Source organism: Dendropsophus ebraccatus, chromosome 2, assembly GCF_027789765.1.
Source record: "Dendropsophus ebraccatus isolate aDenEbr1 chromosome 2, aDenEbr1.pat, whole genome shotgun sequence".
NCBI lineage: Eukaryota > Metazoa > Chordata > Amphibia > Anura > Hylidae > Dendropsophus > Dendropsophus ebraccatus.
The window spans coordinates 29,361,729-29,389,144 of record NC_091455.1 but is presented as its reverse complement, the minus strand read 5'-3'; the positions used below and the strand labels follow the sequence as shown (position 1 = coordinate 29,389,144).

The 27,416-nt window shown below is 43.5% G+C and overlaps 2 protein-coding genes across 10 annotated transcripts in view; one reads left to right on the top strand and one right to left on the bottom strand.

Annotated features, from left to right (window-relative positions):
• Positions 1 to 10,976, top strand: part of OXR1 (oxidation resistance 1) — a 334,109-nt gene extending 323,133 nt beyond the window's left edge. For 6 of the 9 annotated variants that reach the window (XM_069957201.1, XM_069957204.1, XM_069957202.1 and 3 more), the window contains 4 exons: positions 1,059 to 1,211; positions 2,433 to 2,528; positions 6,380 to 6,453; positions 7,664 to 10,976. In XM_069957201.1, the coding sequence (XP_069813302.1) occupies positions 1,059 to 1,211; positions 2,433 to 2,528; positions 6,380 to 6,453; positions 7,664 to 7,799 (459 nt within the window). In that variant the 3' untranslated portion in view covers positions 7,800 to 10,976. The remainder of the gene's footprint in view (positions 1 to 1,058; positions 1,212 to 2,432; positions 2,529 to 6,379; positions 6,454 to 7,663) is intronic. The other 3 variants (XM_069957206.1, XM_069957208.1, XM_069957207.1) reach the window with 1 other exon arrangement.
• A 5,303-nt stretch (positions 10,977 to 16,279) lies between these two features.
• ABRA (actin binding Rho activating protein) lies at positions 16,280 to 20,872 on the bottom strand. The gene is made up of 2 exons (XM_069959860.1): positions 20,119 to 20,872; positions 16,280 to 17,396 (listed from the first exon to the last, which is right to left on the bottom strand). The coding sequence occupies exons 1-2, from the start codon at positions 20,805 to 20,807 to the stop codon at positions 16,916 to 16,918; spliced, it is 1,170 nt and encodes a 389-aa protein (XP_069815961.1). The 5' UTR covers positions 20,808 to 20,872; the 3' UTR covers positions 16,280 to 16,915.
• Between the last annotated feature and the right edge of the window lie 6,544 nt (positions 20,873 to 27,416).

Below are 27,416 nucleotides of genomic sequence, written 5' to 3'. Positions count from 1 at the left end.
AACTGCTTATTCATGATAAAAAGGCATTTTTAAGCTAATAAGCCCAGTTACAAAGTTTCTTAAAATCGCCTGGACTATTGATTTCTGCAACAAAAAAAAAAAAATGTAAAGGATACTTCTTAGTAAATGTCTGGCATGTCATGGTGATTTGTCAGAAATTTTGGGTTCTGGACTCTTAAGACCCCAACTGATCACTAAAATGTTTTGAGCACTTCAAAGAGAGCAGAATAGAAATAAACAGTGCACCATGTGCAGGTTTATACAACATCTCCTAGAGGCCACATAGGGATGATTAGTGCCGCGTGGGAACAAATGGGCACGACGCTTAGCTGACAGCTTCCACTTCATTTAAGCCCCGAAACCCGCTTCCCCACTGATCAAATTGGCATATTACTAGGTTATGACGTCCAGACCAATTGAGGCTGGATAACTGATGAATCATTTCAATGGATCGGGCTATGTAGCAGGTGAAGCTTGGAGGAGCTGCAGCACTTGAGGCCTTCATAATAGAGAAAAGTTGGCCAAACCCGCCAATTTTAATGTTACCTGCTGACCTTGTTATATATAATGTTCGAGTCAAGCATGCACATATATGGAGGGAATCAAAAGGATAGCTAGTGGCCAAACCAGCTTTCATCCAATAGCTGTTGAAGGTGTGTTGGCACCTCTTCTTATCTCTTGATGCCCTTCAATCAGTAGCCATACTCATGAGATGGACTACAGTCAAACCAACCAACTTTGGCAGGACCTATGCCAGCAGTCTGATGCAGGGATGGGGGTCCTTCAGCTGTTGCAAAACTACAATTCCAATCATGCCTGGACAGGCACAGAAAGCATTATGGGAACTGTCTAATATGGTCTAAAATTGGTATGAGGGTGCCCCACATCTGAAGCTGGCACAGAGGTGTCTGGTTGTCCAGTGGATAGGGGAATAGTAAGTTTTAATCGGAGAGCTCCTTTAAGGACATATGCAAGAAATACCTCTGTTTTTTCACTGTAACATTATATATGCTGTATTTGCTTTCTAATCAGAAATCTGTGTTTAACTCTTTCAACAGCTGACAAAGCACCTCCCGCCCCGGACCATTGGGTATCCGTGGACACTTGTGTACAGTACTGCAAAACATGGAATGAGCTTGAAGACTCTCTACAGGACAATGCTGGGGCTAGACACTCCAGTGCTCCTTGTAATAAAGGACAGTGATGGACAGGTTAGTTTTATTGCATGTTATATAGGGACCTGTTACTGTACCAAAACCCGGGTTTTGGAGTTTGCACTGGTCCGATAGCCAGAACAGAACATGCATGTAAATACACACAGTTATAATGCGGCTTTCTGATGCACCATTACCTTTGGCTTTGTGACCTGTATTGCGGTCACTATGCAGCCCCAGCCTAATGGTGTGTTTACTTAGAGAGATTTATCTGACAGATTATTGAAGCCAAAACCAGAAATGGATTTGAAAAGAGGAGAAATCTCAGTCTTTCCTTTATAACCTGTTCTCTTATTTATAGTCTTTTTCTGGCTTTGGCTTCAATTATTGCAATGGAAAATGTCTGTGTAAACGAACAGCCACAATGCAGTGTGACATGGCAATCTCGATCTGCCCCCAATAGCCTTAAATTGTCCAAACTTGTTAAGCTTTAGCACTGGATGTAATATGTTTCTGTTTGGGTCAAGAGCAACACAATAGGTGAGGATTCCAACCCTGCACTGCCCAGCTGTCCACCTCAGTAATGCAGCCATGAACCCCCATCCCCCAGACTGTGAGTACTTGGGCTCTATAGAGGGATGCACTAAATGTCCAAACATTGAGTTGTTGTCACCTGATATGTGCTTCATATCTCACTAAATTGCTGGTATTTGGGAATGCAGCTCTTTGATGGCAAAATCCTTTATTAGATTAGCCCTTCATATTCCGTATTAATTGACTTGGATAGGACACAGGCTAGATACAAATAAAATAGCTTCAATTATGCCGGAAACTACTGACCGACCGGGAGCACAAGCAAGATGGAATTATGAGAGGTTTATAATCTGAAAGCTCTAACGTCTGGAAATTTGCCCAAATGGGGGTATTCATGTTCCACTGAGTCTGGCTGATCAGCAAAGACTGAATCCTAGATTATTTGGTTGTGAATCAAGGGAGTTTCCCTATGTGATAAATCACCAGGATATGTCATCACGTTATTGTTGGTGGGGGTCTAGTGAGAAAGAAGGGTCTTCAGTGCTGATGAGGCCCCATTCACATGAATGGTTCTGTACTGCAGTTCCCCTGCTCAGCCTATAGTTCACACCCACCACCATGACATATTCTCCTGATCGGTCTGCTCTCTATAAATGAGGATCACAAACATATATTAGAATTTATATTGGAAGGCAGTCAAGTCATTTTTGGAGAAAAGTGTTAAACAATAACATTCTCTTACAGATTTTTGGAGCGTTGGCATCTGAACCATTTAAAATAAGTGATTGCTTCTATGGCACTGGGGAAACGTTCCTGTTCACTTTCTGTCCTGATTTCCAGGTGAGTCTGTTGTCTGGCCCCTCTTATTAGGCCATTGCAACATTTGTGGTTACATTAAAATTCCTGCAAAAAAGGTTAAGTGTCTCTCTCTTAAAGGGGATATCCAGGCTGAGAAAAACAAGGCCACTTTCTTCCAGAAACATCATCTTTATTGTCCGTTTGGGTGCGAGTTTTGCCGCTCTGTTCTATTGAAGTAAATGGAGCTGAATTGTAATATCACACAAAACCCGAGGACAGAGGTGGTGCTGTTTTTGCAAGAAAGTTGTTGTGCTTTGTCTTATCCCTGGTAACTCCTTTATATCTTTTCCCTCTCTCTCTGTTCCATTCTATCCTTCTTTCTTCCCTTCCATACTTCCTATACTGCCTATTATTCCTTTTTTTTTCTTTTCATCTTCTTTGCTATCATCCTCCCTTCACTCGCTCGCTTGCTCCCTCCCTTCCATTCTTAGTTCCTTTTTCTTCCTTTCCTTTCCTCCCTGGTCTACCCGTCCCCTCCCATTCCTTCCTGGATGAATATGTAGCTGTGAGCTACAATACTGTGTAAAGGTGCCAAAAAATGTATGAATCGAGTAAAGCTCAGCTGATGGGCAGGGGTGCTAGGACTCGGACCCCCACCAGTTTAATATGGATGGCCTACCTAAAGAATAAGCAATCAATATTCTAATCCCAGTTCTGCAAAACCTCATCTTGCGTTGGTGGGCCCCACACTGATCCCATTCTGATTTATTTCCCAAGGATCTGTCATGCGAGTCAGAACTATTACTTTTTTGCTCTTTTCTCCTCCTGTTAAGGATTTCTGCAGAATTGCAAAACTGTTGTGTGTTTCATATGTCCAAGCTCCTAAATAGATGTGTAAACTAGTGGTGTGAGAGGCTGCGAGTCACATAGCACTGCCATGGAAGCTGCAGCATAGGGCCTTACAGAACGATCCCGTGCCATTGCCTTGACATTAGTATTAGTATTATTATTATTAGTATTATTATTAGTATTAGTATTATTATTATTCTATGTATTATTATTATTATTATATGTATTATTATTAGTATTGTTATTTATTTATTTGATATCCCATTATATATATATATATATATATATATGTATGTATGTATGTATATATATATATATATATATATATATATATATATATATATATGTGTATATATATATATATATATAATATATATATATATATATATATATATATAAATTTTTCATTGCCCCTGTCAGACAGAATCCTACTCCACACTGACAAGGGGCAACTACCCCGAAACGGCTGTCTGTGGATGGATGCCTGCCTTGGTAAACCCTTGTCATGTCGCAATATTCGCCACAGAGTTAGACTTTGACGCAAAAAGGGGCCACCCTGGTATTTCCCTATTTCTGTTCCAATACTCGCAACCGAGTGGGACTTAAGGGGTCACGTATCAGGGTGGTTTGGTGATCTCCCCACTGGGAGTCACCCCCTTAGCAATAGGCTTTCCTCTCCTGGAGGGATATCTGGCTATTCCTGTGTTTTGAGACTCGTAACTGAGGCTCCACAGCCCCCTCTTTTGCATATATCCTATACTGACAATGTTATGACACTTAGCAGTATATACCATTTTCCCATAGTTCCCATTTATTTCCTTGTCTTATTACTCACCATTGTCTTGATAGTGAGTCCTATTGGGATGCTAGTCAGGTTGTGGCCTATGTGCATGGTCATTGTTCTACAACAGGGATGTCAAACTCGCAGCTTACCGCAGCTGTTGCAAAACTGCAATTCCCATCATGCCTGGACAGCCGAATCTCCTCAAGGTTAGGTAATCTCTATTGTAGATGAAACCTTGGTCACCCAGGTAGAAGAACATGTTATTGCCTAGGTACACTTTACAGGATGGAGAGGAAGGGGTGAGACACAAGGGAGAAGAGACGCTACAAAGATACTGAACACCGATCACACTGTTTTCATGATGCAACATTGGTCCAAGAAGGAATACCTATATAATCATGTCTAATGTCTGCCTCTGTGATCGGCAACTGGTCATCCATAATTATAGTACTTTAAAGGGGTATTCCCCCCCCAAAATTATTTTTGCATTAATATGTTGCCCACCCGTAGCTTTCCATCTTTGCAATATAAACTTATTATGGATTCTGCACAGTTTTGCTGCTATCTAGATGCATTCACCCCCCCCCCCCCCCACCAAATGCAGAGAATCATCAGCTCTCAGTCCAACCCTGACACGCTCCCTGCTCCTGGCCCGCACCCTCCGAGACGGCATCACGTGTCCTCAGTCTCTTCAATGGGCTGGGTTAGCGCTTGTACCCCAGTCCACTGAAGAGAGGGAGGATAGTGAGACAGTCACAGCTGCTGCTGCTGTTCACTGTCTGCCTCACTAAGAGCACCCAGAGCTCACCCGCCCCGCACCCTGTATCCCCCCACCCCCCGCAGCTCACCCGTTGGCCTGTAAGTGCAGCCCCCCCTCCCCACCCCCCAAAGCGATCTCCCGGCGACCCCCGTCCCCCTCCCTACAGGCCGATCTCCAGGTGCCCCCCCAAGTATAGCCCGCAGCCTCCCCCCTGCGTCTCACCCGGCAGAAGCTGTGGCTTTCCCAGTTCTTGCAGAACTACAGCTCAGCCTTCTCTCCGTGCATTCAGGGAGTTGTAGTTCTGCCCGAGCCGGGAGAGCCGGCCTGTAAGTGCATGTGATCCCAACCATGTAATGCCGCCTGCCGACTGCCCCCACCGTGTAATGCCGCCTGCCGACTGCCCCTACCGTGTAATGCCGCCTGCCGACTGCCCCCACCGTGTAATGCCGACTGCCCCCACCGTGTAATGCCGCCTGCCCCAACCATGTAACCCGGCCGCCCGCATCGCCACCTCCGCACTGGCGTCTCACCCGGCCACTGATCTCACCTGGTTGCTAATGCGGGCGGCCGGGTGAGACGCCAGTGCGGAGGTGGCGATGCGGGTGGCCGGGTTACATGGTTGGGGCAGGCGGCATTACACGGTGGGGGCAGTCGGCAGGCGGCATTACATGGTTGGGATCACATGCACTTACAGGCCGGCTCTCCCGGCTCGGGCAGAACTACAACTCCCTGCATGCACGGAGAGAAGGCTGAGCATGCTGGGAGCTGTAGTTCTGCAAGAACTGGGAAAGCCACAGCTTCTGCTGGGTGAGACGCAGGGGGGAGTTATCGGTGATGGAGGGTGGCTGCGGGCTATACTGGGGGGGGCACCTGGAGATCGGGCTGTAGGGAGGGGGATGGGGGTCGCCGGGAGATCGCTTTGGGGGGTGGGGAGGGGGGGCTGCACTCACAGGCCAACGGGTGAGCTGCGGGGAGTGGGGGGATACAGGGTGCGGGGCGGGTGAGCTCTGGGTGCTCTTAGTGAGGCAGACAGTGAACAGCAGCAGCAGCTGTGACTGTCTTACTATCCTTCCTCTCTTCAGTGGACTGGGGTACAAGCGCTAACCCAGCCCATTGAAGAGACTGAGGACACGCGATGCCGTCTCGGAGGGTGCGGGCCAGGAGCAGGGAGCGTGTCAGAGTTGGACTGAGAGCTGATGATTCTCTGCATTTGGTGGGGGGGGGGGGGTGAATGCATCTAGATAGCAGCAAAACTGTGCAGAATCCATAATAAGTTTATATTGGAAAGATGGAAAGCTACGGGTGGGCAACATATTAATGCAAAAATAATTTTGGGGGGAATACCCCTTTAACGTTTATTATGTAAGAAGCTATACTGTGTTACTGGGCTGCATTACAAGGACAGTGGTCACATGACATTGGCTTGGTATGCATGACTGACTGCCACAGGGCGCAGAGGTCTCTGTATTAACAATCTTGTCTTTGTCTCTTTCCACCTAGGTCTTTAAATGGACGGGTGATAACATGTTCTTCATCAAAGGAGATATGGACGCACTAGCATTTGGAGGAGGAGGGTGAGTGACTGTTTTCCCTTATCTGTATGCAAGAAGTAGCCGAGACACTATCTATTATCTATGGCTGCTTGTAAGGGGAACCTGTCTTGACAGACCCTTGACTATAATTGTCTCTAAGTAAAGCATATTAGTGGGGGGCACTGTATTAACCAGTTGCTCTCCAGATGCCTGATCTGGCGTCTTATACAGAACTTGTACTGAATGCAATGAAGTTTAATGATTTTTAATATTTATAACCTATATCAGATATACTCTGCTAGTTTTACGTAAAGCAGAAGTCCAGCGTATTATAAAATCTGGCAGGGGGGAAATTGATTACAGGTACTAACCTACCTCTCCCCGTGCCTTCAGTGAGTAGCAGGACCAGCCACAGGACCCCCTCTGGGCTATGGGATCTCCGCAGGTGACACGTCACAACCTGGCTGATGGACTGGCCGCTCAGCGACTGGGGCGGCCTCTAAGTTTATTTACATCTCCTGGGTGTTCACTACATTTATTTTGCATGTACTGGGACCTGGTGGTAATTCTGCTCCTGACTGTAGATAGATTGGAGTAGATGCTGCCTTCCTCCAATACAAGCATGACACTGGCTCTCTGATGTCCCATCTTAGATTCGTTCTCCCTCCAGTTCCTGCTTTAGGCCTGTAGGTGGCGCTGTGTCCTTCTGTAACCCATAAATCAAATGCAACAGACAATGAAACTTTCTGTGAGTACAGAGCGTTCATACCGCTACCATTGGAGCTATACAGAAACCCATTAATCTAACTTCCTTTCCTGCTGTATAAGCTTCCTTTTCCTCGCGCTCAGCAAGTCTTCTGTACTAGTTTAAAACAAAAAGTATATATATAAGTTGGCAACTTGAAAATAATACACTCCTGGGAGATGGGATGCATAGCTAGACAGATGTGCAATTCGGGACAGCGGGGAACTGTAGGTGGCAACCCTGTCAGATCTAGGTGGAGATGTCTTTATATAGAACATAGCAGTACATTACCTTCCTATAAAAACCTCTTCCTGTTCATGACCTAGTGACTAAGATCTGTAGCCACAAGAAGGTTTCCTGCTATATGTTTAATGCAATACTGCATCAAATCCAGTGTAAAATTCTCATTTCTGAAAGGCGTACATTGCTAAAGATCTGAAGCGGTCCAATGGATCATACATTTAACTTGTTGTTCCTCACTACTATATGTTACTCTTTGTTCTGCAGAGGAGAATTCGCCCTGTGGCTGGACGGAGATCTTTACCACGGGAGAAGTCACTCGTGTAAAACGTTCGGAAACACTACCCTTTCTAAGAAAGAAGATTTCATTGTTCAAGACATAGAAATTTGGGCATTTGAGTAAATATGTACATAAACCTGGCGACTTATATTCCCCCGTCCCCCTTGTACAGAAGAGAGAGACTCCGTGCCCCGCAGCTTACTAATAATATATATACCCTTTTAATATATTTGTATTTTTGTTAATATTTAACCATAGTTACCTTTTATTTTCAGTAGCTATATCTATTTTCAGACATGAATATTGGGTGAAGCTGTAACTGTACGTTCCAATGAATGTTGTGATTTTTCCGTCGCTCCCTCCGTCACCAACTCCAGTCTAATAGAAGCGCACATATCACAGGCAGACATCAAGATCGTTCCGGAACAGACGCAGATATCCAGGACCACATCTTGGAAGCTGCTGAGTTAAAAACTTTCAAGGAAGGGTCCACCTTTGTAACCTTGTTCCAGTACATCGAAGATGAAAAATAAGGCATGAGTGCATTAGTTATTAATTAAGAATGTGCTGTCTATAGTTTCTATGCAGACCTATGTGTTTCTATGTGAACTTTTTGATAACGTAACAAAAGGAAATGTTTTTAGACGTCCATGAGACTGTACATCAGCTTCTTTTCAAAAAAGGACGCTGACGTACAGTCCGCCATGTTACCAACAGGCACATAATCACAATTAAGTCTTGAAGTCTGTGTTCAGGCCATTTCCCGAACACGTACACTTTTTGGCTAACTTCTCTCTCGCCCTATACACATGAACACTTAATTCTTGTTTAAGGAGGAGTTGGCCATGTTCAAATGTTTGTTCTGCTGACATGGCTGCAGGATCAGACTACATAGGTTACGTTTGTAGTCTGTTACCATAGAGACACAAAGGTCTGCAGAGGAGCTGTAAATATTTAACGATAGGAAATTTTTGATCAAGTTTTCCTATTATATTTTTCCGTCTACATACATAGAAAGTTTGTTGCAAGATGTACGTTGCCTTTAAAGTATCGCTGTCATTAGGAAAAAGTTTTGACTAGAGATACTCAAGGTCGCTCCCAAGTCCGGAAGTCTCGGCATTTGATTACAGGTGATTGTTGATTGCTGGTGAAGTTTAATGCAACCCTAGGGAGTTCTGGAAAACATGGATACAGCCTTTGGCCATGTTCAGACCTTGTAAGAGACCAACCATTCCATGACTCGGCTGGTCTCAGAAAAGATCATCCTGGCCGTTAGTACAGTACCCGCCGGATGATCTTAAGCGCTGCTTAGTACTGATGCAGTCGCATCCGTGTGCGCCCGCATCAGAACTCTCCACTGCACACTATGGAGCGTGCGGCCAGAGCCGCTCGCGCCATAGTGTGCACTGACAGGGTTTTCTGCGGCTGCTATTCACTGACATGTCAGTTTCTCGCGGACTCCACTAGGGATCCCGGTTGGAGTGTATACTAGGTGTATACACTTCGTCCAGGATTCCATAGGCGACAACACCGCGTATATTTTTGTATTAATCACGGCCATTGTTGCAATCAGCAACCACGGCCGCTGTTTTACGGAAAAATACTTAGTATCCATGTTCTCCAGGCAGTGTTAGGGCTGCATCTAACTTCTTCAGACACCGGTTTTCAAATGCCAAAACTTCTGGGTTCAATGGAGCTTGCCAGAGAGAAGCACATAACTGCGGTCTTTTACCTGACTCCTTTTACTGATAGGTGGGGAGGACCTAAACACCCAGACTGATCAAAAGTTTTTCCTATTGACAGGGACATAGTGAGGATTTCTTTCTTTTCTGTGGATATTTAAGGGGAACTAAAAACAGGTTAGACAAGTCTAACCTACTTATAGCACACTAATGCAAACAGGGCGCTGAGGATGAAGGTATGTGTCTTACCTTCCTCCTCAACACCATTACCGTGCTGTTATCTGTCTATTCCTGGGTGTGGAGCACCGTTAGGAGCACTACCCCACCCCCAGAGCGAGAGCTGGCCCGCTCCTTCTAATGAAAATTAATGGCGCGGATGCGCCGGCTTCAGCTCTGGGGGCGGGGCAGTACTCCTCATGGCGTTCCGGACCGAGGATTACAATGCGTACCGCACAGGAACAGCACCAAGGAGGAAGGTAAGAGACATACTATCCTCCTCGATGCCCCATGAGCAATAGGGGGCTATCATCTAACCTGCTAAATTATAAATTCATAGAAAAAAAAACAAAACCCACAATCATTTCCAGGTTCATATGCCGATCTGCAATAACGTTATACATTCTATACATACAGGTGGGGCAATTGTCAGGAAAGTTTCATGTCGTTTTGTATCGAGTGCATATATGTTGTACATTTCTAGTACCCGATCTGACACAAAAAAAAATTGGTTGACGTGTATGACGGTTAATAGACAATATTGTAACTCGTACTATTTGTGGAATATGCAAACTGTCATGTGACCTCAGAGGAAAACAAAAAAAAAGAAAAAAAAACACCAGTCTAGACTATATCCTTAGCCGTTCTGTAGAGAAATTAAGCCTTTTCGTGCAATAACTGCTCCGCAAAACACGTTCAACGACAAAGCTTTCTATTCTGTGTTCTGCGAGTACATTGCCGTTCTCAATGTGACAGTGGGTTATATATAATATATATATATATATTTTTGTGCTGGAGACTCAGCTGTTTGATAAACATTGTATATTACCTTGTAAATTTTAATGTTGAGAGAAAAAAAAAAAGTAGCGTCGTTCTTATAGAAATGTGTTCATTTGACGGGTTTTGCTTCTAGCACTTTAACTTATTTTTTTGAAACCGATATATAAAGCCAAAAAAGAATGGCTTATAGGCCTTACAACTAGGCAATCTTTTTTTTTTTTTTTTTTCTTCTCTTCACTCCCTTCATCTGTTTTTGACGCCATCTTTTCAGCAGGGTAGCAGGACACATTGAATTACAATAGTATTTGGGACACTCTAGCTGTTGCAAAACTACAACACCCACAATGCCCTGACAGGGCGTTGTGGGAGTTGTAGTTTTGCAACCTGGAAGTCATGTTCCTATTACATAGAGACATGGGGGGAGATTTATCAAACATGGTGCAAAGTGAAACTGGCTCAATCAGATTCCACCCTTCATTATCCACAGAGTCCTGTGAGGAATGAAAGGTGGAATCTGATTGGTTGCTAGGGGCAACTGGGCCTGTTTCACTTTACGCCACGTTTGATAAATCTCCCCTGTCTCTATGTAATAGGAGATTTAAACATGATGTAAAGTAAAATTGGCTCAGTCGCCCCTAGCAACCAATCAGATTCCACCTTTCATTTTCCAAAGAGTCTGTGAGGAATGAAAGGTGGAATCTGATTGGTTGCTAGGGGCAACTGAGCCAGTTTCACTTTACACCATGTTCGATAAATCTCCCCCTATGGAGGTTGCTTGTGAATCTCAATAATGCCGATACTTTACCTTAACCCTAGCCTAAAGCGGTACATCGACCATATGAACATCAGTTTATACCATATATAATAATCTACATAACAAGTTTAGTTTGGCCCGTATACACAAGCTCTATTATGGATCTAAAGATACTGATACAAGATTTAAAGGGGTTATCTAGGATCATGAAAAACATGGCCAGAAACAGCACAGCTTGTTCTCAGTTTGGGTTTTGCAGCTTAGTCCCATTGAAGTGAATGGAGCTGAGCTGTAATACCGCACACAACCTGAAGACAGGGGTGGTGATGTTTCTGGAAGAAAGCGGCCATGTTTTTTAAAGCACGTCTGCTCAAGTTCATGAGGTGGTAGTGGGCATGCTCAGCCTCCACTCCATTTTTGTTTGAGACCTCCTCGGGTATTCAAACTGCAGAGCTGTAGTCTGAAATCCTTGGACTCCCTATAGAGAGTGAGTTGGGTCCTACCACTCAATTCACTAGAGACTTTCATCCTAATAATGTGTGGGTGTCCCCCACCAATCGGATACCCATCCTGTGGATAGATGATAATTCTTAAGATAACCCCTTTAAGTAAGGAGATGCACAGACATACATTAATGTGAGAATAATATATCAAATGGCAGCACATCTATTACCTGGGTATTTTCATGCAGCAGTGTATGGCGGCACATGTAGTCTCTATTATAATAGGGCTGCACAGCACACGAGGCCTAGCTTTGTTCCTTCTTCACTGCCAGAGCTGCAATCATAATTCTGCTAGTTGCTCCTGGAGTTAGTCCTCTCTAACAATTTATCCAGTATCCCATAATACAATGCATTCAGATGCGGTAGGTTTTCCTTACATGTACAATATAAAAACTACCCAGGATCCACGTCACCAGAGCAGACCCTGAACAAGCAGAGAGATAGCTCGTACAATCCATACTCTATACAGGCAAGCAATGTAGGTGTATAGCGGCTTAACTTCTGTAGATCATATGTGTCTGGGGTAAACTGGTGGTCAGAGGCGATCATACACCGCTCTATAGAAGGGAGGAGAGGAAATACAGAAATCCTACTACTGCTTTGGTAACAAAGGGAAGACGTTCTAACTATATGTTGCTAATGCTGAATGTGAATAGAAATACAGGGCATCACTCTTTGTATATAGCGCTTTCCTCCTGCTAGGTCTGATGTAGAATACATGTAAATATATCAGCATTCCCCCCCCCCCTCCCCCCGGTCTTCCACAGCACTATTATTGTCTTTGTGGATTTAAGACTATTACTAATCCTGTAACGGATTTCCAGTACTATAAGGTCATAGTGATATAATTATAAATATATGTATAAATATATATAGTAAATAAATACATGTATATTACCTAATGGTCATGCCTTGTTTTTATGTATGAGTGGCTCTGTGTGTGCGTATGTGTACTGGGTCTCTTTAGGCTCGGGATCTCTAACCTGTGGGTCTCCCACCATGCCCTGACAGCCACAAGCTTCAGGACTGGGATGCAGTTATCATCATATCATCATGAAAGCAACTTTTAATCCGGCAGCACTGTGTCTAACGGTCTTACATTTCTATATGCATTAGGCTGGCACCACCTCTCCGTCCTTCCTCCCCACCCTCCTCATCATTAGGAATGCTCCAGGCAGATTGTTTCCTATTCACCACCTGTGTGTATAATGAACATGGGCTGGATCGTTAAGACACCTGTGAAAAGCTCAAACAGCAGTAATGTTCCTGGATCATTCCTAATGATGATGAGGGTGGGGAGGAAGGACAGAGAGGTGGTGCCAGCCTAATGCATATACAAATGTAAGCCCCTGCCGTTAGACACAGGGCTGCAGGATTAAAAGTTGTTTTTAGGAGAATAACTGCATCACCTGCCGAACGGACCCCAGGACAGGTCTTGGATTAAAAGCAGCTATCCGAAGGTACAAGTGGTTTGGGGGGGACAGATTGTGGGTACAGAGTCGCTTTAACCCCTTAACGACATCGGGCGTATATTTACGCCCTGATGCCGGTAAGGACGTTCAGAGCGGGGCCGCGCGGCGACCCCGCTCTGAACCGCGGCGGTCCCGGGTGCCACTTGTAGCCCGGGACCGCAGGTATTAGCGGGCACGGTCCGATCGCCGTGCCTGCTAATACAGTAATCAGATGCAGCTGTCAAACATGACAGCTGCATCCGATTACCGGATTCAGCTGTTCCCTGGTGTCTAGTGGCGGAGATCGCTCCCCCGGGATGTTATCCCGGAGGAGCGATCTCCGTTTCTGAAGCCGGCCGGGGACCGCTCCAAGATGGCGCCGTCCCCGGCTCGGCACTCGTTTACTTCCAGCTGCAGCAGCCGGAAGTAAACGAGTGCCGATCTCATGGATCTCTGCAGCATATCTATGCTGCAGAGATCTCTATGAGAGATCAAAGCACTTATACTAGAAGTCCCCTAGGGAGGCTTCTAGTATAAGTGTTAAAGTAAAAAAAAAAAGTGTCATTAATAGTAAAAAGCCCCCTCCCCTAATAAAAGTCTGAATCACCCCCCTTTTCCCAGGTTATAAATAAAAGTAAATAAATAAACAAACGTGCCGCGTGCGTAATCGCCTGAACTATTAATTAATCACATTCCTGATCTCGCACGGTAAATGGCGTCAGCGCAAAAAATCCCAAAGTGCAAAATGGCGCATTTTTGGTCGCATCAAATCCAGAAAAATTGTAATAAAAAGCGATCAAAAAGTCATATATGCGCAATCAAGGTACCGATAGAAAGAACACATCATGGCGCAAAAAATGACACCTCACACAGCCCCATAGACCAAAGGATAAAAGCGCTATAAGCCTGGGAATGGAGTGATTTTAAGTGACGTATATTTGTTGACAATGGTTTAAATTTTTTACAGGCCATCAGATACAATATAAGTTATACATGTTACATATCGTTTTAATCGTAACGACTTGAGGAACATATATAACAAGTCAGTTTTACCCCAGGGCGAATGGCGTAAAAACACATTTCCCCCAAATAAACAAAATGCTTTTTTTTTTTCAATTTCACCACACTTTGAATTTTTTTCTGGTTTCGCAGTGTACTTTATGCAAAAATTCAGCCTGTCATTGCAAAGTACAATTAGTGACGCAAAAAATAAGGGCTCATGTGGGTTTCTAAGTGGAAAAATGCAAATGCTATGGCCTTTTAAGCACAAGGAGTATAAAACTAAAACGCAAAAATCGAAATTGGCTCTGTCCTTAAGAGGTTAAAGGGACTGTACCATCGGGCCTGGGCTGAAGCACTGGAGGCGGGCTGACCCACCCCCAGTGGGAGGAAACCTCTGCCCGTCTATGACTCTACTCCATTTCCTCCCACTGGGGGTGGGTCTGCCCGCCTCCAGTGCTTCAGCCCAGGCCTGATGGTACAGTCCCTTAAAAGGGGTACTCCGGTTAAAATCTTTCTTTCAAATCAACTGATTTCAGAAATTTATAGATTTGCAATTTGCCGTACTTCCCTAAAAATCTCAAGTCTTCCAGTACTTATCAGCTGCTGTATGTCCAGTCTGACAGTGCTCTCTGCTGCCACCTCTGTCCATGTCCAGAACTGTCCAGAGCAGGAGAGGATTTCTATGGGGATTTGTTGCTGTTCTGGACAGTTCCTGACACAGCGCTGCCTTAAAATCTGTTTGCTTCACATTTCTTATGCCTTCTTCTTCTGGAAAAACAGAATTAAAATCTACATGTTTTATCTGCTTAAACCATTATCTTCCATGTTCTAAACAAGAGCAATTGTATATTTTGCTATAACTTTTTTTTTTTTTTAGAAGGTACAGATGTAGCAGAGCTAAACGCGTCACCTGAATAGCTGATGTATTCTCAGAAAATGTCACCCCTGAAGGACCTCGCAGTCTTTTTTAGTTCTACTAATAGGGTCATGTGTCAATGGAAACAATTTAACCTTTCAGTCTATCTTTAGGTGTGTGGGATCACAAACCTTGCTAGAAAAATCTTTCAGCTGATTTATCGGCCCGTGTAAAAGTATCAGTGATCAGCCAAGGGCGGGAAAATACCCGCTTGTCTGTTGACCATATCTTTTGTGCAGCCCTATAAATCACTGTTTATGTTCTGCACATCTCCTTGTGTAAACGGGATATGCAGCGGATAGCAAGATATTTAAAGGGCCGCACGAAGGAAAGGCGATGCAAACTAGCGCCGATCTTGCAGATCAGTGCTCATTTGAGGCGGTGGACAGCCAACGATCAGATCATGTAACAGGACCCTTACTACTATAGTAAGGGTCCTGTTACATGATCTGATCATATAGGGGGTGCATCAAACACCTACCACCCCCCTCTATAAAATAAACACCAGTACTATAACCAATTCAATGACCAATATGGGGCACTGTTAAGGCCCTATTCCACGGGCCAACAGAGAGGAGCAAGCGAGAGGTGTCCCCGTTGCAGCAGCGAGCAGGTGAGTGCGCGAAGGGCTGCCCGGGTAATCGCTAGATAGCGACGTCAGCAGATCGCTGCTATATCAGTCGCTTGTTTTTCAACTTGTTGAAAGACAAACAACTGCACCCTTACAGCTGATAATCGTCCTGTGGAATAGAAGGCAACGGTCAGCCGACATCGTTCATGTTGGCTGATTGTTGCTTTCTATCCCACGGGACGATTAATGGCCGTTAATCGTTCCGTGGAATAGGGCCTTTACAGATTTTTTTAATGGGGCCCAGAAGTGATGAGAAAAACTGAGTCAGAGAAGACCCATCAACCACAGGGAAAACAGAAACTCCATGCAGATGTTATCCATGGTTGTGTTTGAACTCCATGCTGACTCCAGGGTACAAGGTGTTGGGAACTATCTCACTTTACAGCATCTGTTTCTGCATCTTGTATGGGTCATAAAACATAGATGGTGTAAAAGGCAAAGTCAGCCATGTAAGAGATGGTTCCCCCACTTCTGCATCTAAGCTTCCATCATCATTCCTTCAAGAACCCCTTACATTGATGAATACACCCACCAGCTTTTCAACTGATCAATTCACACCACATGGTTCCTGCAAAAATATGTAAAAATATTAAATGATCACAGAAAAAAAAAATCTGCTAAAAATGTTTAATATTTAAATAAATGCTAAGAAGGTAGCATTGTCCCTACTATAAAGCATACAACAATAGTGCAATGACACCAGCTGCGCAGATGGCAATATAAATAATTTATTAAGGTAAAAAAAAAACAATACCGAAAATTAAATACATTAATAAATAATATAAAATAAACGTTGTTTCTGTATAGTCTACAGTCCTGTACACAGAAGACTCAACGGCGGAAATGAATTAAGACCTGTAAGCAGATACGGAGACCCCAAGGACAAAGCTATTAAGTTGTGACCAATCATATTAAACTGTATATACTCTATTATTTTTCTTTTTGTGATGGATCAAATTTAAAAGGATTATACCACATTAAAGTAATAGTGGCTTTTTACTAGCTACAGCACCACACTTGTCTTCAGTTTGGATGTGGTTTTGTTCCATTTAACATGAATGGAGTTGAACTGTAATACCACCCAAAACCTGAGGACAGGGTGGCGCTTTGTTTTAAATCCTTAATAACCCCTTTAAATGACAGTAAGACAAAGTCAGCTTCTACCAGTTCTTTTTCTGAACTATCGAGGAGCCTGTGCCCTGTGGATTAGATAGTTGCCCTAAGATGGTCACCATAATGTAGAGAAATGTATTTTTAATATTGATAAGAAAATGTTCATTTAGCTTAATCAGAACCTAGCCCAGCTACAATAAGGTTATAATCACATGATCATCTCGGCCCTGCCACAACATCTCCCCAGGGAAATCCACCATTCCGTGTTTCCTCGCCCTCAGCAGGATTCCAACCACTTTATCTGAAATCCGGACATATCTATCAAACAGTTCTCCGAAGGTGACCCGGACTTTGCCATCTTTCCCTGGTTTGGCCATGGTTGATATTATAAAGCAGAGGTCTCTCATCTCCCGGTGTATGTGAGCCTCGGCCCTCATGGCCCTCTCTGCAGTCTTGGTTCCTTCCTTTGGACGCCCGTAACCCTGGTCGCCCTTCTGCAGTCGCTGGGACATGGCAAAATCATGGTCAAAGTCATTGCTGAAAGGATTGAGCTTCTGGCTCAGGACATGGTCCCCAGACCACTGCTCCCATTTCCCCTTGATGTTGGTAACTGGGCTGTATTTTTTATAAGCTTTGTTGATGATCTTTAGTTCCGATACGGCCTTGTTGTTCCTGTAGGTACCCAGAAAAAACATAAAATTGAGAAGTTTTTACACACTATGGGGGAGCTTTATCAAACTGGTGTAAAGTAGAATTGTCTCAGTTGCCCCCAGCAACCAATCAGATTCCACTTTTCTTTCCTCACAGATTCTTTGGAAAATGAAAGGTGGAATCTGATTGGTTGCTAGCGGCAACTGAGCCAATTCTACTTTACACCAGTTTGATAAATTTCCCCCATTATGACCATATTCACATGAGCATTTGACTTGGCATAGTATTTTGGCATCCAGAACTTCCAGCCGTATTACACTCATCTGATACCGACCTAAAGCTCGATGCCTTCCCATGGGATTTTCGGCCTTTGATGCCAGATCTATTACGGGAATGTTATGTGCAAAGTTGTAGTGCTGTGTCGGTATGCAATAGATTAATTGAGCATTAAGCTAGAAAACTCAAGAGACAGGTGCAGATTTCTGGAATAATGGAAGGACAAGAGAAGTATTTTGTCCACGTAGTCATTTCTGGTATGCTGAGCCAACTCTAGCTTACACGGTTCCCAATGTGGTACCATATATTTGGCATCTTCATATGATGGATGTTAAAGTTGCCATATGGCGCCTATATAACAGCATATCTGCTGATAAACTGTTATTTTCTGGACTGTCCTATGATCTAGATCACAATGGAGGTGGAGTCCATATAACTTAAGGATGTTACCATGCAGTATAGGGACTTTATATGTCTATGGCTTGTGGTAGGTACAGCCCCCAATAGACTGTAAAGAAGTATCCTGTCACTCACCAAACTCTTAAATGCTTGTTTATTGAGTGTCACATCAAGCAGGTACAGAAGGAGGATGCATTTCAGCCCATGGCTGATGAATGCCATAGGCCAAAAAGAATCCTCCTTCTGTACCTGACTGATGTCTCACTTAATAAACAAGCACTTAAGAGTTTGGTGAGTGACAGGATACTTCTTTATAATTTATGAATGACTGGGAGGTTTGTAACTGGACCAATGGCAGCCCCAATAATGGGGCCCAAATAACTGAATGGTGGCAGCTTCTTTTTCATGGGTCCAGGTCCGGTGTGCCATATATTAGATGCCCAGGCCTTCAGGGTTCTTGGTTCCCCCTTGTTGATGAGCACCTGTATAGGTTGTACATGCCATAATGGGGAAAGTGATGGGAGAATAGGTTCCCTACCGACAGGCCTGGGTGTCGCAGCATTCAAGTTGGGAATAGAGAGGTTGACATGTGGAGGAACTCCATTCTCCCATTAGCTGGGGGTTCCAACATTATGGTCCCATCACCATCACACACTTATGATATATATTGTATTGCTGCCATAATGGAGAAAAATATACTAATATACTAATATACTAATCCTGGATAACCCCATGAAATGACTCTAGTTATAAAACTTCTTTATGACGCAACCATAAATACTAACACAATCCTACTCATGGCAGTCCATCAATTTAAGGCCCTGTCTGTGAACAGTACCTCAACGACAGTATGGAGAACAGCGCCTCTAGTGGCCTAAAACTATGCACTGATTTCTATGCACTGATTTATAAACTGCACAATTTACCATGTCATGTATTGTTCTTGTAGGAAAGGGCATGATAAAGAGTAATCGGAGATTAAACACTGATTCAGAGGGGATTATTTCCTGTAAACAATGGGATTAACCAAACGTAGCTGCCTCCTGCCAGTTAATGTTCCCATTGTAAAGTGACCTTAATGCAAATAGATTTTTCTTCTTCCCATCATTCTTTTTGTGAATATAATATATATGTGTGTGTGCAGGCTATATTAGTTCATGGTCCACTTGCTGAGGCACTTCTTGGAGGTCACAAGGTGATCCCATCTGGTACATGCTAATGACCATTATACATAGTGATTTTGCCATGCATGCCTAGCTTTATAACTACTACTACAGACTGCAGTAACTACCCTGGGCTACCTCTCCTATATGTAGTTGCCATAGAGATCAGTTGGGGTCCAGGTCTGAGAGGTGGGATGGTGGCCCATACCAACCACATTCCAACCATCCGTCCGAACCTAAGCGGGCAGTATTTGGTTACCGGTGGCTAAAAAAGTTGGGTGCAGCCCTAGGGAGTCCTGGAAAACATGGCTACAGCCATAGGCCTATGGTTGTACCCATGTTTTACAGGACTCCCTAGGACTGTATCCAACATCTGCAGCCACCGGTAACCAAATGCTGCACGCATGGCTTTGGACAGACCCGAGCATGCTCGAGTTGCGCTCATCTGTAGTACCAAGGGATGGACCTCCACCAATCTAATATCCTGAGTATAGACCTTCAGTTTTATACAATGAATTGACCCATTTGATGTTAATATAAACATTTTATTAGTAGAATCTGCAAATGTGAACACGCTAGTGCTATCTACCTATGTGTGATAAATGCCATGGTATAAACCTAAGGTGGTAATTAGAGAGGAGCGAACCGGGTTCGAGTCGATCCGAACCCGACGATCGGCATTTAATTAGCTGGGGCTGCTGAACTTGGATAAAGCTCTAAGGTTGTCTGGAAAACATGGATACAGCCAATGACTATATCCATGATTTCCACATAGCCTTAGGGCTTTATCCAACTTCAGCAGCCACCGCTAATCAAATGCCGAAAGTTCGGGTTCGGATCGACTCGAGCATGCTCCAGGTTCGCTCATCTCTAGTGGTAATATAACTGAATGTGTCATTACTTACACTGAGGAAGCCGCCCGTTTGATCCTGGCCGTGTCTTCCTTATTCTCTTCTATCACGTCGTCCGTCTTCTTTACCACCTCTACCTTCGTATCCCCCTCATTTTCTCCATATCCACTATCTTCAGTTTCCAAACTTTCACTTCGACATTCGGCAAGTTTTGGTAAAGACCTCGAAGCCTCCTCCGTTTCTTCACCGTCATTTTCCATTTGCTTCCAGCCCTTTGTGAGCTGGGAGACCAGGTTGGAGCATTTCCTTCTCCTTGTCGGAGACGCCTGCAGTAACTTGTCCACCGCCGAGTCCTCGTATTTGCTGTGTATCTGGCTGCTGGGGTCTTTCTCATACTTTTCAGTCAATGACCCAATGTCCATTCCTCTTTCTTGAGCTTTGCTGGAAAAACTTTTGGTCACAGCCTTGGTTCTTATGTGCGTCTCGGCTACATCTTCCAAGGGACATGTGGCATCTTTTTTAGGTTCAGCTACAACCACAGGCTTGGTCTTCACCTCCAAGGTTGATATGTGATTTTTTGGCAGGTCGGCTTCCCCTGGCGTCCATCCTGTGGGTTCCTGTGCCTGCTTCGTTGAGTGCTCCGATGCCCACTGCTGCCATCCTTTAGTTAAGCTGGAAACCAATGTTGCCGTCTTAATCTTCCGGACCACTCTTTGGATGGTTTTGGTTTCGTTAGGAGCCATTGTACGGTCTTATATTCTACCTTTCTTAATATGTCAAGGGAGCAAATCATGAATCCTCCCTCTCAGTTCAGTCCTAACAATGAAATGAGGAGTCGCCGGGCTTTTAAATAGGCTGGATGCTTTATGGTCTTGGAAAATATGCCAGGCATTCGTGACCAAGAGATGGCTGCTGTGACACTGTTACTTTTTACAGAGCGAAGGATTACGTTTCATCACAGTGGCAGATGGAAATTACAGATGGTAAACAAGGGATATAAGAAGATACATATTGTATATAATATATATATATATATATACAATATGTATACATATTAGACTACGGAATAACAATTTGATATAATGGAGAAGGCTACCATATTTATAGTATATATGGTAGCCTTCTCCATAATATCAAATTGTTATTCCGTATTCTTCTTCTAGTTGTTCCGTAGCATGAAACGTCTCATTCTGTGTCTGCTGTACTCTAGCTGGATGGATAACACTATTGTATTATTGAATATGTATTCTTTATAGGACCTATTCATACAGTGATAGTGCACTCAAACCTTCAAACAACTCTGCATAGTCTAATAAAATGTATAAATGACTGATACCTCTGTTATCACCATGGAGAAATAACTCAACCCTCCAATTCCTATAGAAGATGAAAGGTTAAGGTTCACTATAACAGGACATACATCAAGATATGGATACCATTTACAGTATACAGTACATTCCGATTCTTCTCCTTTGAAGGACACTAAAAAAGTTTTGAAGACCTTTTTGCTATGGAGTCCCCAGTTGTTCGGGTGGCACCAATGTGGTTCATAACTAGAATTCAGTAGCAGAGTCTTACTTATATCACTGTTAAGACTTGGACATATATTTTAAAAAAGTCCAACCCCCCCGCCCCCATTAATATTCAATGTGGCTGCAGAACACCTGCTGTATGTGAAGGTATGTCATGTGCAGTGTCCCAGTACCTGTATTCCAAATGCTATCAGTCCAAAGTTGTTATGTAGCTGTGGAGATTTGTCACGCTGCTACTACTGAATACACTATAGTATAATCCTAGTCCAAAGGTTAAAACTCCTTACATCTGATGGTCACCTGTCAAGGAGTTTGGTCGCATGACCTTCCCAAAGGTTCAACGTAAAGTGTGTTCTGAGGTGGAATCTCCATGCTTCAGCCTCCTTCCTGGTTAGAACCAATCCCTGCAAACCATCTCTCCCCAGAGGATGACACTTTGTAATTAGAGATGATCGAACAGCGGAGAATCTTAGTTTGTATAGAACTCGAACCTTCCGCATTTGATTCCCGATGCCTTACCGGTCCGTGGGGAAGGAGAAGGCAGCCTGGGTACCGCCTGGAATTCCGGGAGACAACCTGTTACCTCGGCTGACTCCCAGAATTCCAGGTGGTACCCGGTTCGACAAGGTTCAAGAACGTTTGGGAAGTTTAGGGCTAGTGTTGGGTGGACTTGACTTGTTCAGGTTTGGCAACGTTCTCCGAACCCAAGCTCACAGCATCTGACTTCTGCTGCCTGGAGGAGTTGTATGCCACCCTAGGAAGTCCTGGAAAACATGGATACAGGCATAGGTCGCATCCATTTTTTCCTGGCAGCCCTAGGATGGCATACAACTTGTTCAGGTTCAGAGAAAATTGCTGAACCCAAAGAGTTTAGCAAGTCCACTCAACACTATTTAGGACTGCCTGGGACTGCCTTTATTTTATTTTATTGATGTTAAAGGGGTGCTGCAGGGAATTTTTTTTCTTTCACATCAGCTGTTTTCATAAAGTTATCCTGATTTGTAAATTACTTCTATATAAAAATCTCCAGTCTTCCAGTACTTATCAGCTGCTGTATGTCCCACAAGAAGTGATGTATTCTCTCCAGTCTGACACAGTGCTCTCTGCTGCCACCTCTGTGCGAGACAGGAACTGTCCAGAGCAGTAGCAGATTCCCATAGAAAACCTCTCCTACTCTGGACAGTTCCAGACATGGACAGAGGTAGCAGCAGAGAGCACTGTGTCAGACTGGAAAGAATACACCACTTCCTGCAGGACATACAGCAGCTGATAAGTACTGGAACATTTTCTGACAGCAGTTGATTCGAAAGAAATTTTTTTTTTTGCTGGAGTACCCCTTTAAAGCGAATGTACTAGCAGCACATTTGCTTTAAGATGTTCACATGGATAGAATGGCACTGGCACGGGAAAGCAGGTGCCCTTTTTTTGAATTGCGTCCCGTCTCCCGCGTATGGTGCTGTCCTATTTCCGGGCACTGGCCGGGCTGAAGTACCCCCCCCCCCCAGTGGAATCAATAGAGCCGCATTATAGAGGGGAGGGGGTTTCCTCCCACTGGGGGCGGGCCGGCCCGCCTCCAGTGCTTCACCTCCTACCGTGCCTGGAAATAGAACAGCGCCATATTGGGGACCGAGCTGCGGTTCAAAAAAGGAACCAGATACCGCCTTCCCTGCATCGGGGCCATTCTATCCATGTGAACATCTTAAAGCGAATATACTGCTGGTACATTTGCTTTAAAGGGGTACTCCAGCAAAAATCTTGTTCTTTCAAATCAACTGATGGCAGAAAGTTTTCCAGTACTTATCAGCTGCTGTATATCCTGCAGGAAGTGGTGTATTCTTTCCAGTATGACAGTATGCTCTCTGCTGCCACCTCTGTCCATGTCAGGAACTGTCCAGAAGAGAGTTTTTCTATGGGGATTTGCTGCTGATCCATGCAGTTCTGTGAAAATCTTAAAGTGAATGTACTGCTGGTACATTAAATAGCTTGCTGCCCCCTTCACCACTAGATTTCAGCACCTTAGGCACATTTACTGCCAATATTGGTTGAAAATGTCCCATTTTTCCCAGCGTGGGTCGCGGCACAGAAAGTCTGAATAGACTCATAGGGGGAGATTTATAAAACATGGTGTAAAGTGAAACGGGCTCAGTTGCCCCTAGCAACCAATCAGATTCCACCTTTCCTTCCTCACAGACTCTTTGGAAAATAAAAGGTGGAATCTGATTGGTTGCTAGGGGCAACTGAGCCCGTTTCACTTTACACCTTGTTTGATAAATCTCTCCCATAGGATATAATGGCCCCTAAAATTGTACATGATCGCGGATCCGCAATCACGAACAATTTTACGGAATGTGTGAATGCAGCCTTATAGTTTGGTGATCCTATCATACAGCTCCTACTATCTCAGCTTTCCGGAGCACTATGAGGGTATCATGAATGACTCATTATAGTTTTATTCCCTCCAAGGAAGGTTGTGAACAGTAACATAATTGTAGTACAGAAGAATTGGAATATTTAATGACATTGAAGAGTAGATAACATCCGGATGCTTCAGGCCTTACAGCCATATACCATAAGGGGCTCATGAGGACAGAGGACAGGAATGCTCGCTTGTTCTTGCACAATGAGCTGACGCTCTAATTTTAGCTCATTGCACGCGGCAGAGCGAAGACATTTTTTTTTCCTAACGAAAAAAGGGAATAAGCTCCTGATACTTGGAGCGCTGGCGCTATCTCTCCATGGATGTGAGTCAGTGGGAAGGACAGGCCGTGCCGTCTGTGGAATGAAAGCAGATAGTGTCATATGAGCTGGGAGGGGGTCGCTGACACCAGGGGACTGGACACTCAGCCGCAGTACTTTTCCACAGCATTACAGCAAACACATATACTTATGTATTTATGTATATAATGGTGTGCTTAGAGCTTAGTGAAACAGTGTGGACTTCATACTGAGCATGCATATATATATATATATATATATATATAAAAAGCTTTTTTTTGTATAGCGCACACAGATTCCGCAGCACTTTACATAGCCATGCCAATTATATATATATATATATATATATATATACAGTATATATATAATATATATATATATATGACCCTATATTGTATATATTACCTCCATACAGTAGCAGACATTTTCCCTCATTACATATATTACTCCCCTTATGGCAGTGCAATGTCTAAATAAAACTACCATTTAGTATCCACATAATACCACTATGCCATGCCTAACTAATAGCTCCCTATGGTCTCCACATAATATGAGCATATAGATCATGACAGAGGAAATGCAGTGTTATATGTACCCATTCCAATCAATGACCGACCATGTGATACATGTAATAGGTATACACTTTCTAGTGGGCAAGAGCCAAATACCCTCTGTCTAGTGTCCAGTCATGCTACAAGGATACCCTCAGGCTCCTGGGTTTTGGCACTTGTGTCTCCTCCTCTGTGGACGTGACACTATAGACACTTGACCTTTGCCCTATGTAGTTATAATAATAATAATAATTATATATATATATATATATATATATATATATATATATATATATCTGTGAGGTTTCTATGGGATCTTCTAGAAAACATTTCATGTCTCTAGACACAGCTACTTATATCCTGTATAATGAAAGTATATATATATATATATATATATATATATATATATATATATATATATATATACACTTTCATTGTACAGGATATGAGTAGCTGTGTGTAGAGACATGAAATGTTTTCTAGAAGATCCCATAGAAACCTCTAGAATGTTACGTGTCATATATTACAGCGCATACATGACACATGTGGCCGGGAATATATCCGGCATCAGCCAAGACAAGCGGTGACTCAGTTCTTCTGGTGTGAGGATTAGATATTGTAATAATAGAAATAGAGCATACTGTTTCAGTTCACCTATATCTATTCCTTCCTCTGAGGTCATAGTGATGTCATAGTGGCATCATAGTGAGGTTATTTCTCATATTTCTCTAACTACTTTCTTGCTGTTAAAGGTTGTCCAGGATAAAAAAAACTGCTACTTTTTTGCAAAAACAGCTCCACCCCTGTCCTCAGGTTGTATGTGGTATTACAATTTATTCCATTCACATCAATGGAACTGAGCTGCAAAACCCCACACCCAAACTGAGGACAGGAGAGGTGCTGTTTTTGGAAGACAGACGGCCTATTTTGGTAAGTCTGGATAACGCCTTTAAGGTGGCCATATACTTTCAATAGAAGTCAATGGAAAGAGAAATAAGCTGCTGCCAGACTTTTCTTGCAGTGAATTCTCTCTCCGAGAACAAACTGTTGCAATCCAACATGCTCAGCCAATCTATTTTCCTACATTATCTGCTGGGGGAATTGGAGGAACCCTTACACTTTAGACAGTTTGCCAGTCCTGCCAAAATTGACTGATGACTTAAAGGGGTTATCCATTGAATATTCTTTTTCCTTATTAACTGGTTTTAGAAAGTTATATAGATTTGTAATTTAAAATCTCAAGTCTTCCAGTACTCATCAGCTGCTGTATGCTGTATGTAGTGTATTCTTTCAGTCTGACACAGTGCTCTCTGCTGCCACCTCTGTCCAAGTCAGGAACTGTCTTGGACAGAGGTGGCAGCAGAGAGCACTGTGTCAGGCTGTAAAGAAAACAACATTTCTTCCTGCAGGACATACAGCAGCTGATAAGTACGGGAAGACTTGAGGTTTTTTAAATAGAAGTAAATTACAAATCTATATAACTTTCTGAAACTAGTTCATTTGAAAGAAAAATATTTTTTTGCTGGAGTGTATGGGGCTAGTTTTAAAGTGTATGGGGCTAGTTTTAAAACCCCTTTAATCGTAATGTTCAAATATATGAGGTGTCAAGGCAAACATCATATATTATGGTCTGTAACGATGAGAAAGGAGTATAGAATATATTACAGGAAAGAAAGTATACCCATCCTCACAAACAGGATTCTTTACTGTAAGAGCAGTGATACTATGAAAGTGTCTGCATGATACGTCTATGCAACCATATTACAGGAAAGAAAGTATACCCATCCTCACAAACAGGATTCTTTACTGTAAGAGCAGTGATACTATGAAAGCGTCTGCATGATACGTCTATGCAACCATATTACAGGAAAGAAAGTATACCCATCCTCACAAACAGGATTCTTTACTGTAAGAGCAGTGATACTATGAAAGCGTCTGCATGATACGTCTACACAACCAACGTCTGACCAATGTTTTATGTATAGGGAGGATAGAGCTTACTGCCCCTATGACCACCCTCCTTAACCTTTAGTAGCATACACCACTACTGCTGCTGCTGCCGCCGACCTAGTTTGCATCTTCTAGAGCTTTAAGGTGCAGAATTTTCCTGCCCGACTCCTTGCAGGCTATTTTTATATTCTGAAACATGAAGCTTTATGGGAGCCCGGATGGTCCTCGCACCTTCTGCCTCTGACGGATAGCACATTCCTTTGCTTTACATCTGACATTTGAGCCACCTTCTTATTTATTTGGAGCTGTCATCATAAGACTTAGTACATTTCCATTAATAAATCAAGCCGGGTGTCTGTCCTAGGCCATGGCAGCATTCTGTCAGTATGTTGCACCCACATTTACCAATCACAACCAGGAGTGGAAGCTATACAGAGGAAATGAATCATGTCCCCTCCTCCATGTGTGGTGTGATATGTTTGGACAATACAGACCAGAACATTGTTGTGTGATAGAGGTCCAACATATTTACAGGGTGGCACCTTATTGGGGACGTCAGGAATAAGACAGGGATCTTGGCTTATGAATATTATAGGGGTGCTCC

What these genes read in the sequence shown, in the direction of transcription:
- ABRA (XM_069959860.1), bottom strand. Translation starts at nt 20,807, where the DNA reads ATGGCTCCTAACGAAACCAAAACCATCCAAAGAGTGGTCCGGAAGATT. An exon ending in AAACGGGCGGCTTCCTCAGT is followed by an intron (nt 17,397 to 20,118) that starts GTAAGTAATGAC and finishes GGGTACCTACAG; the next exon opens with GAACAACAAGGCCGTATCGG.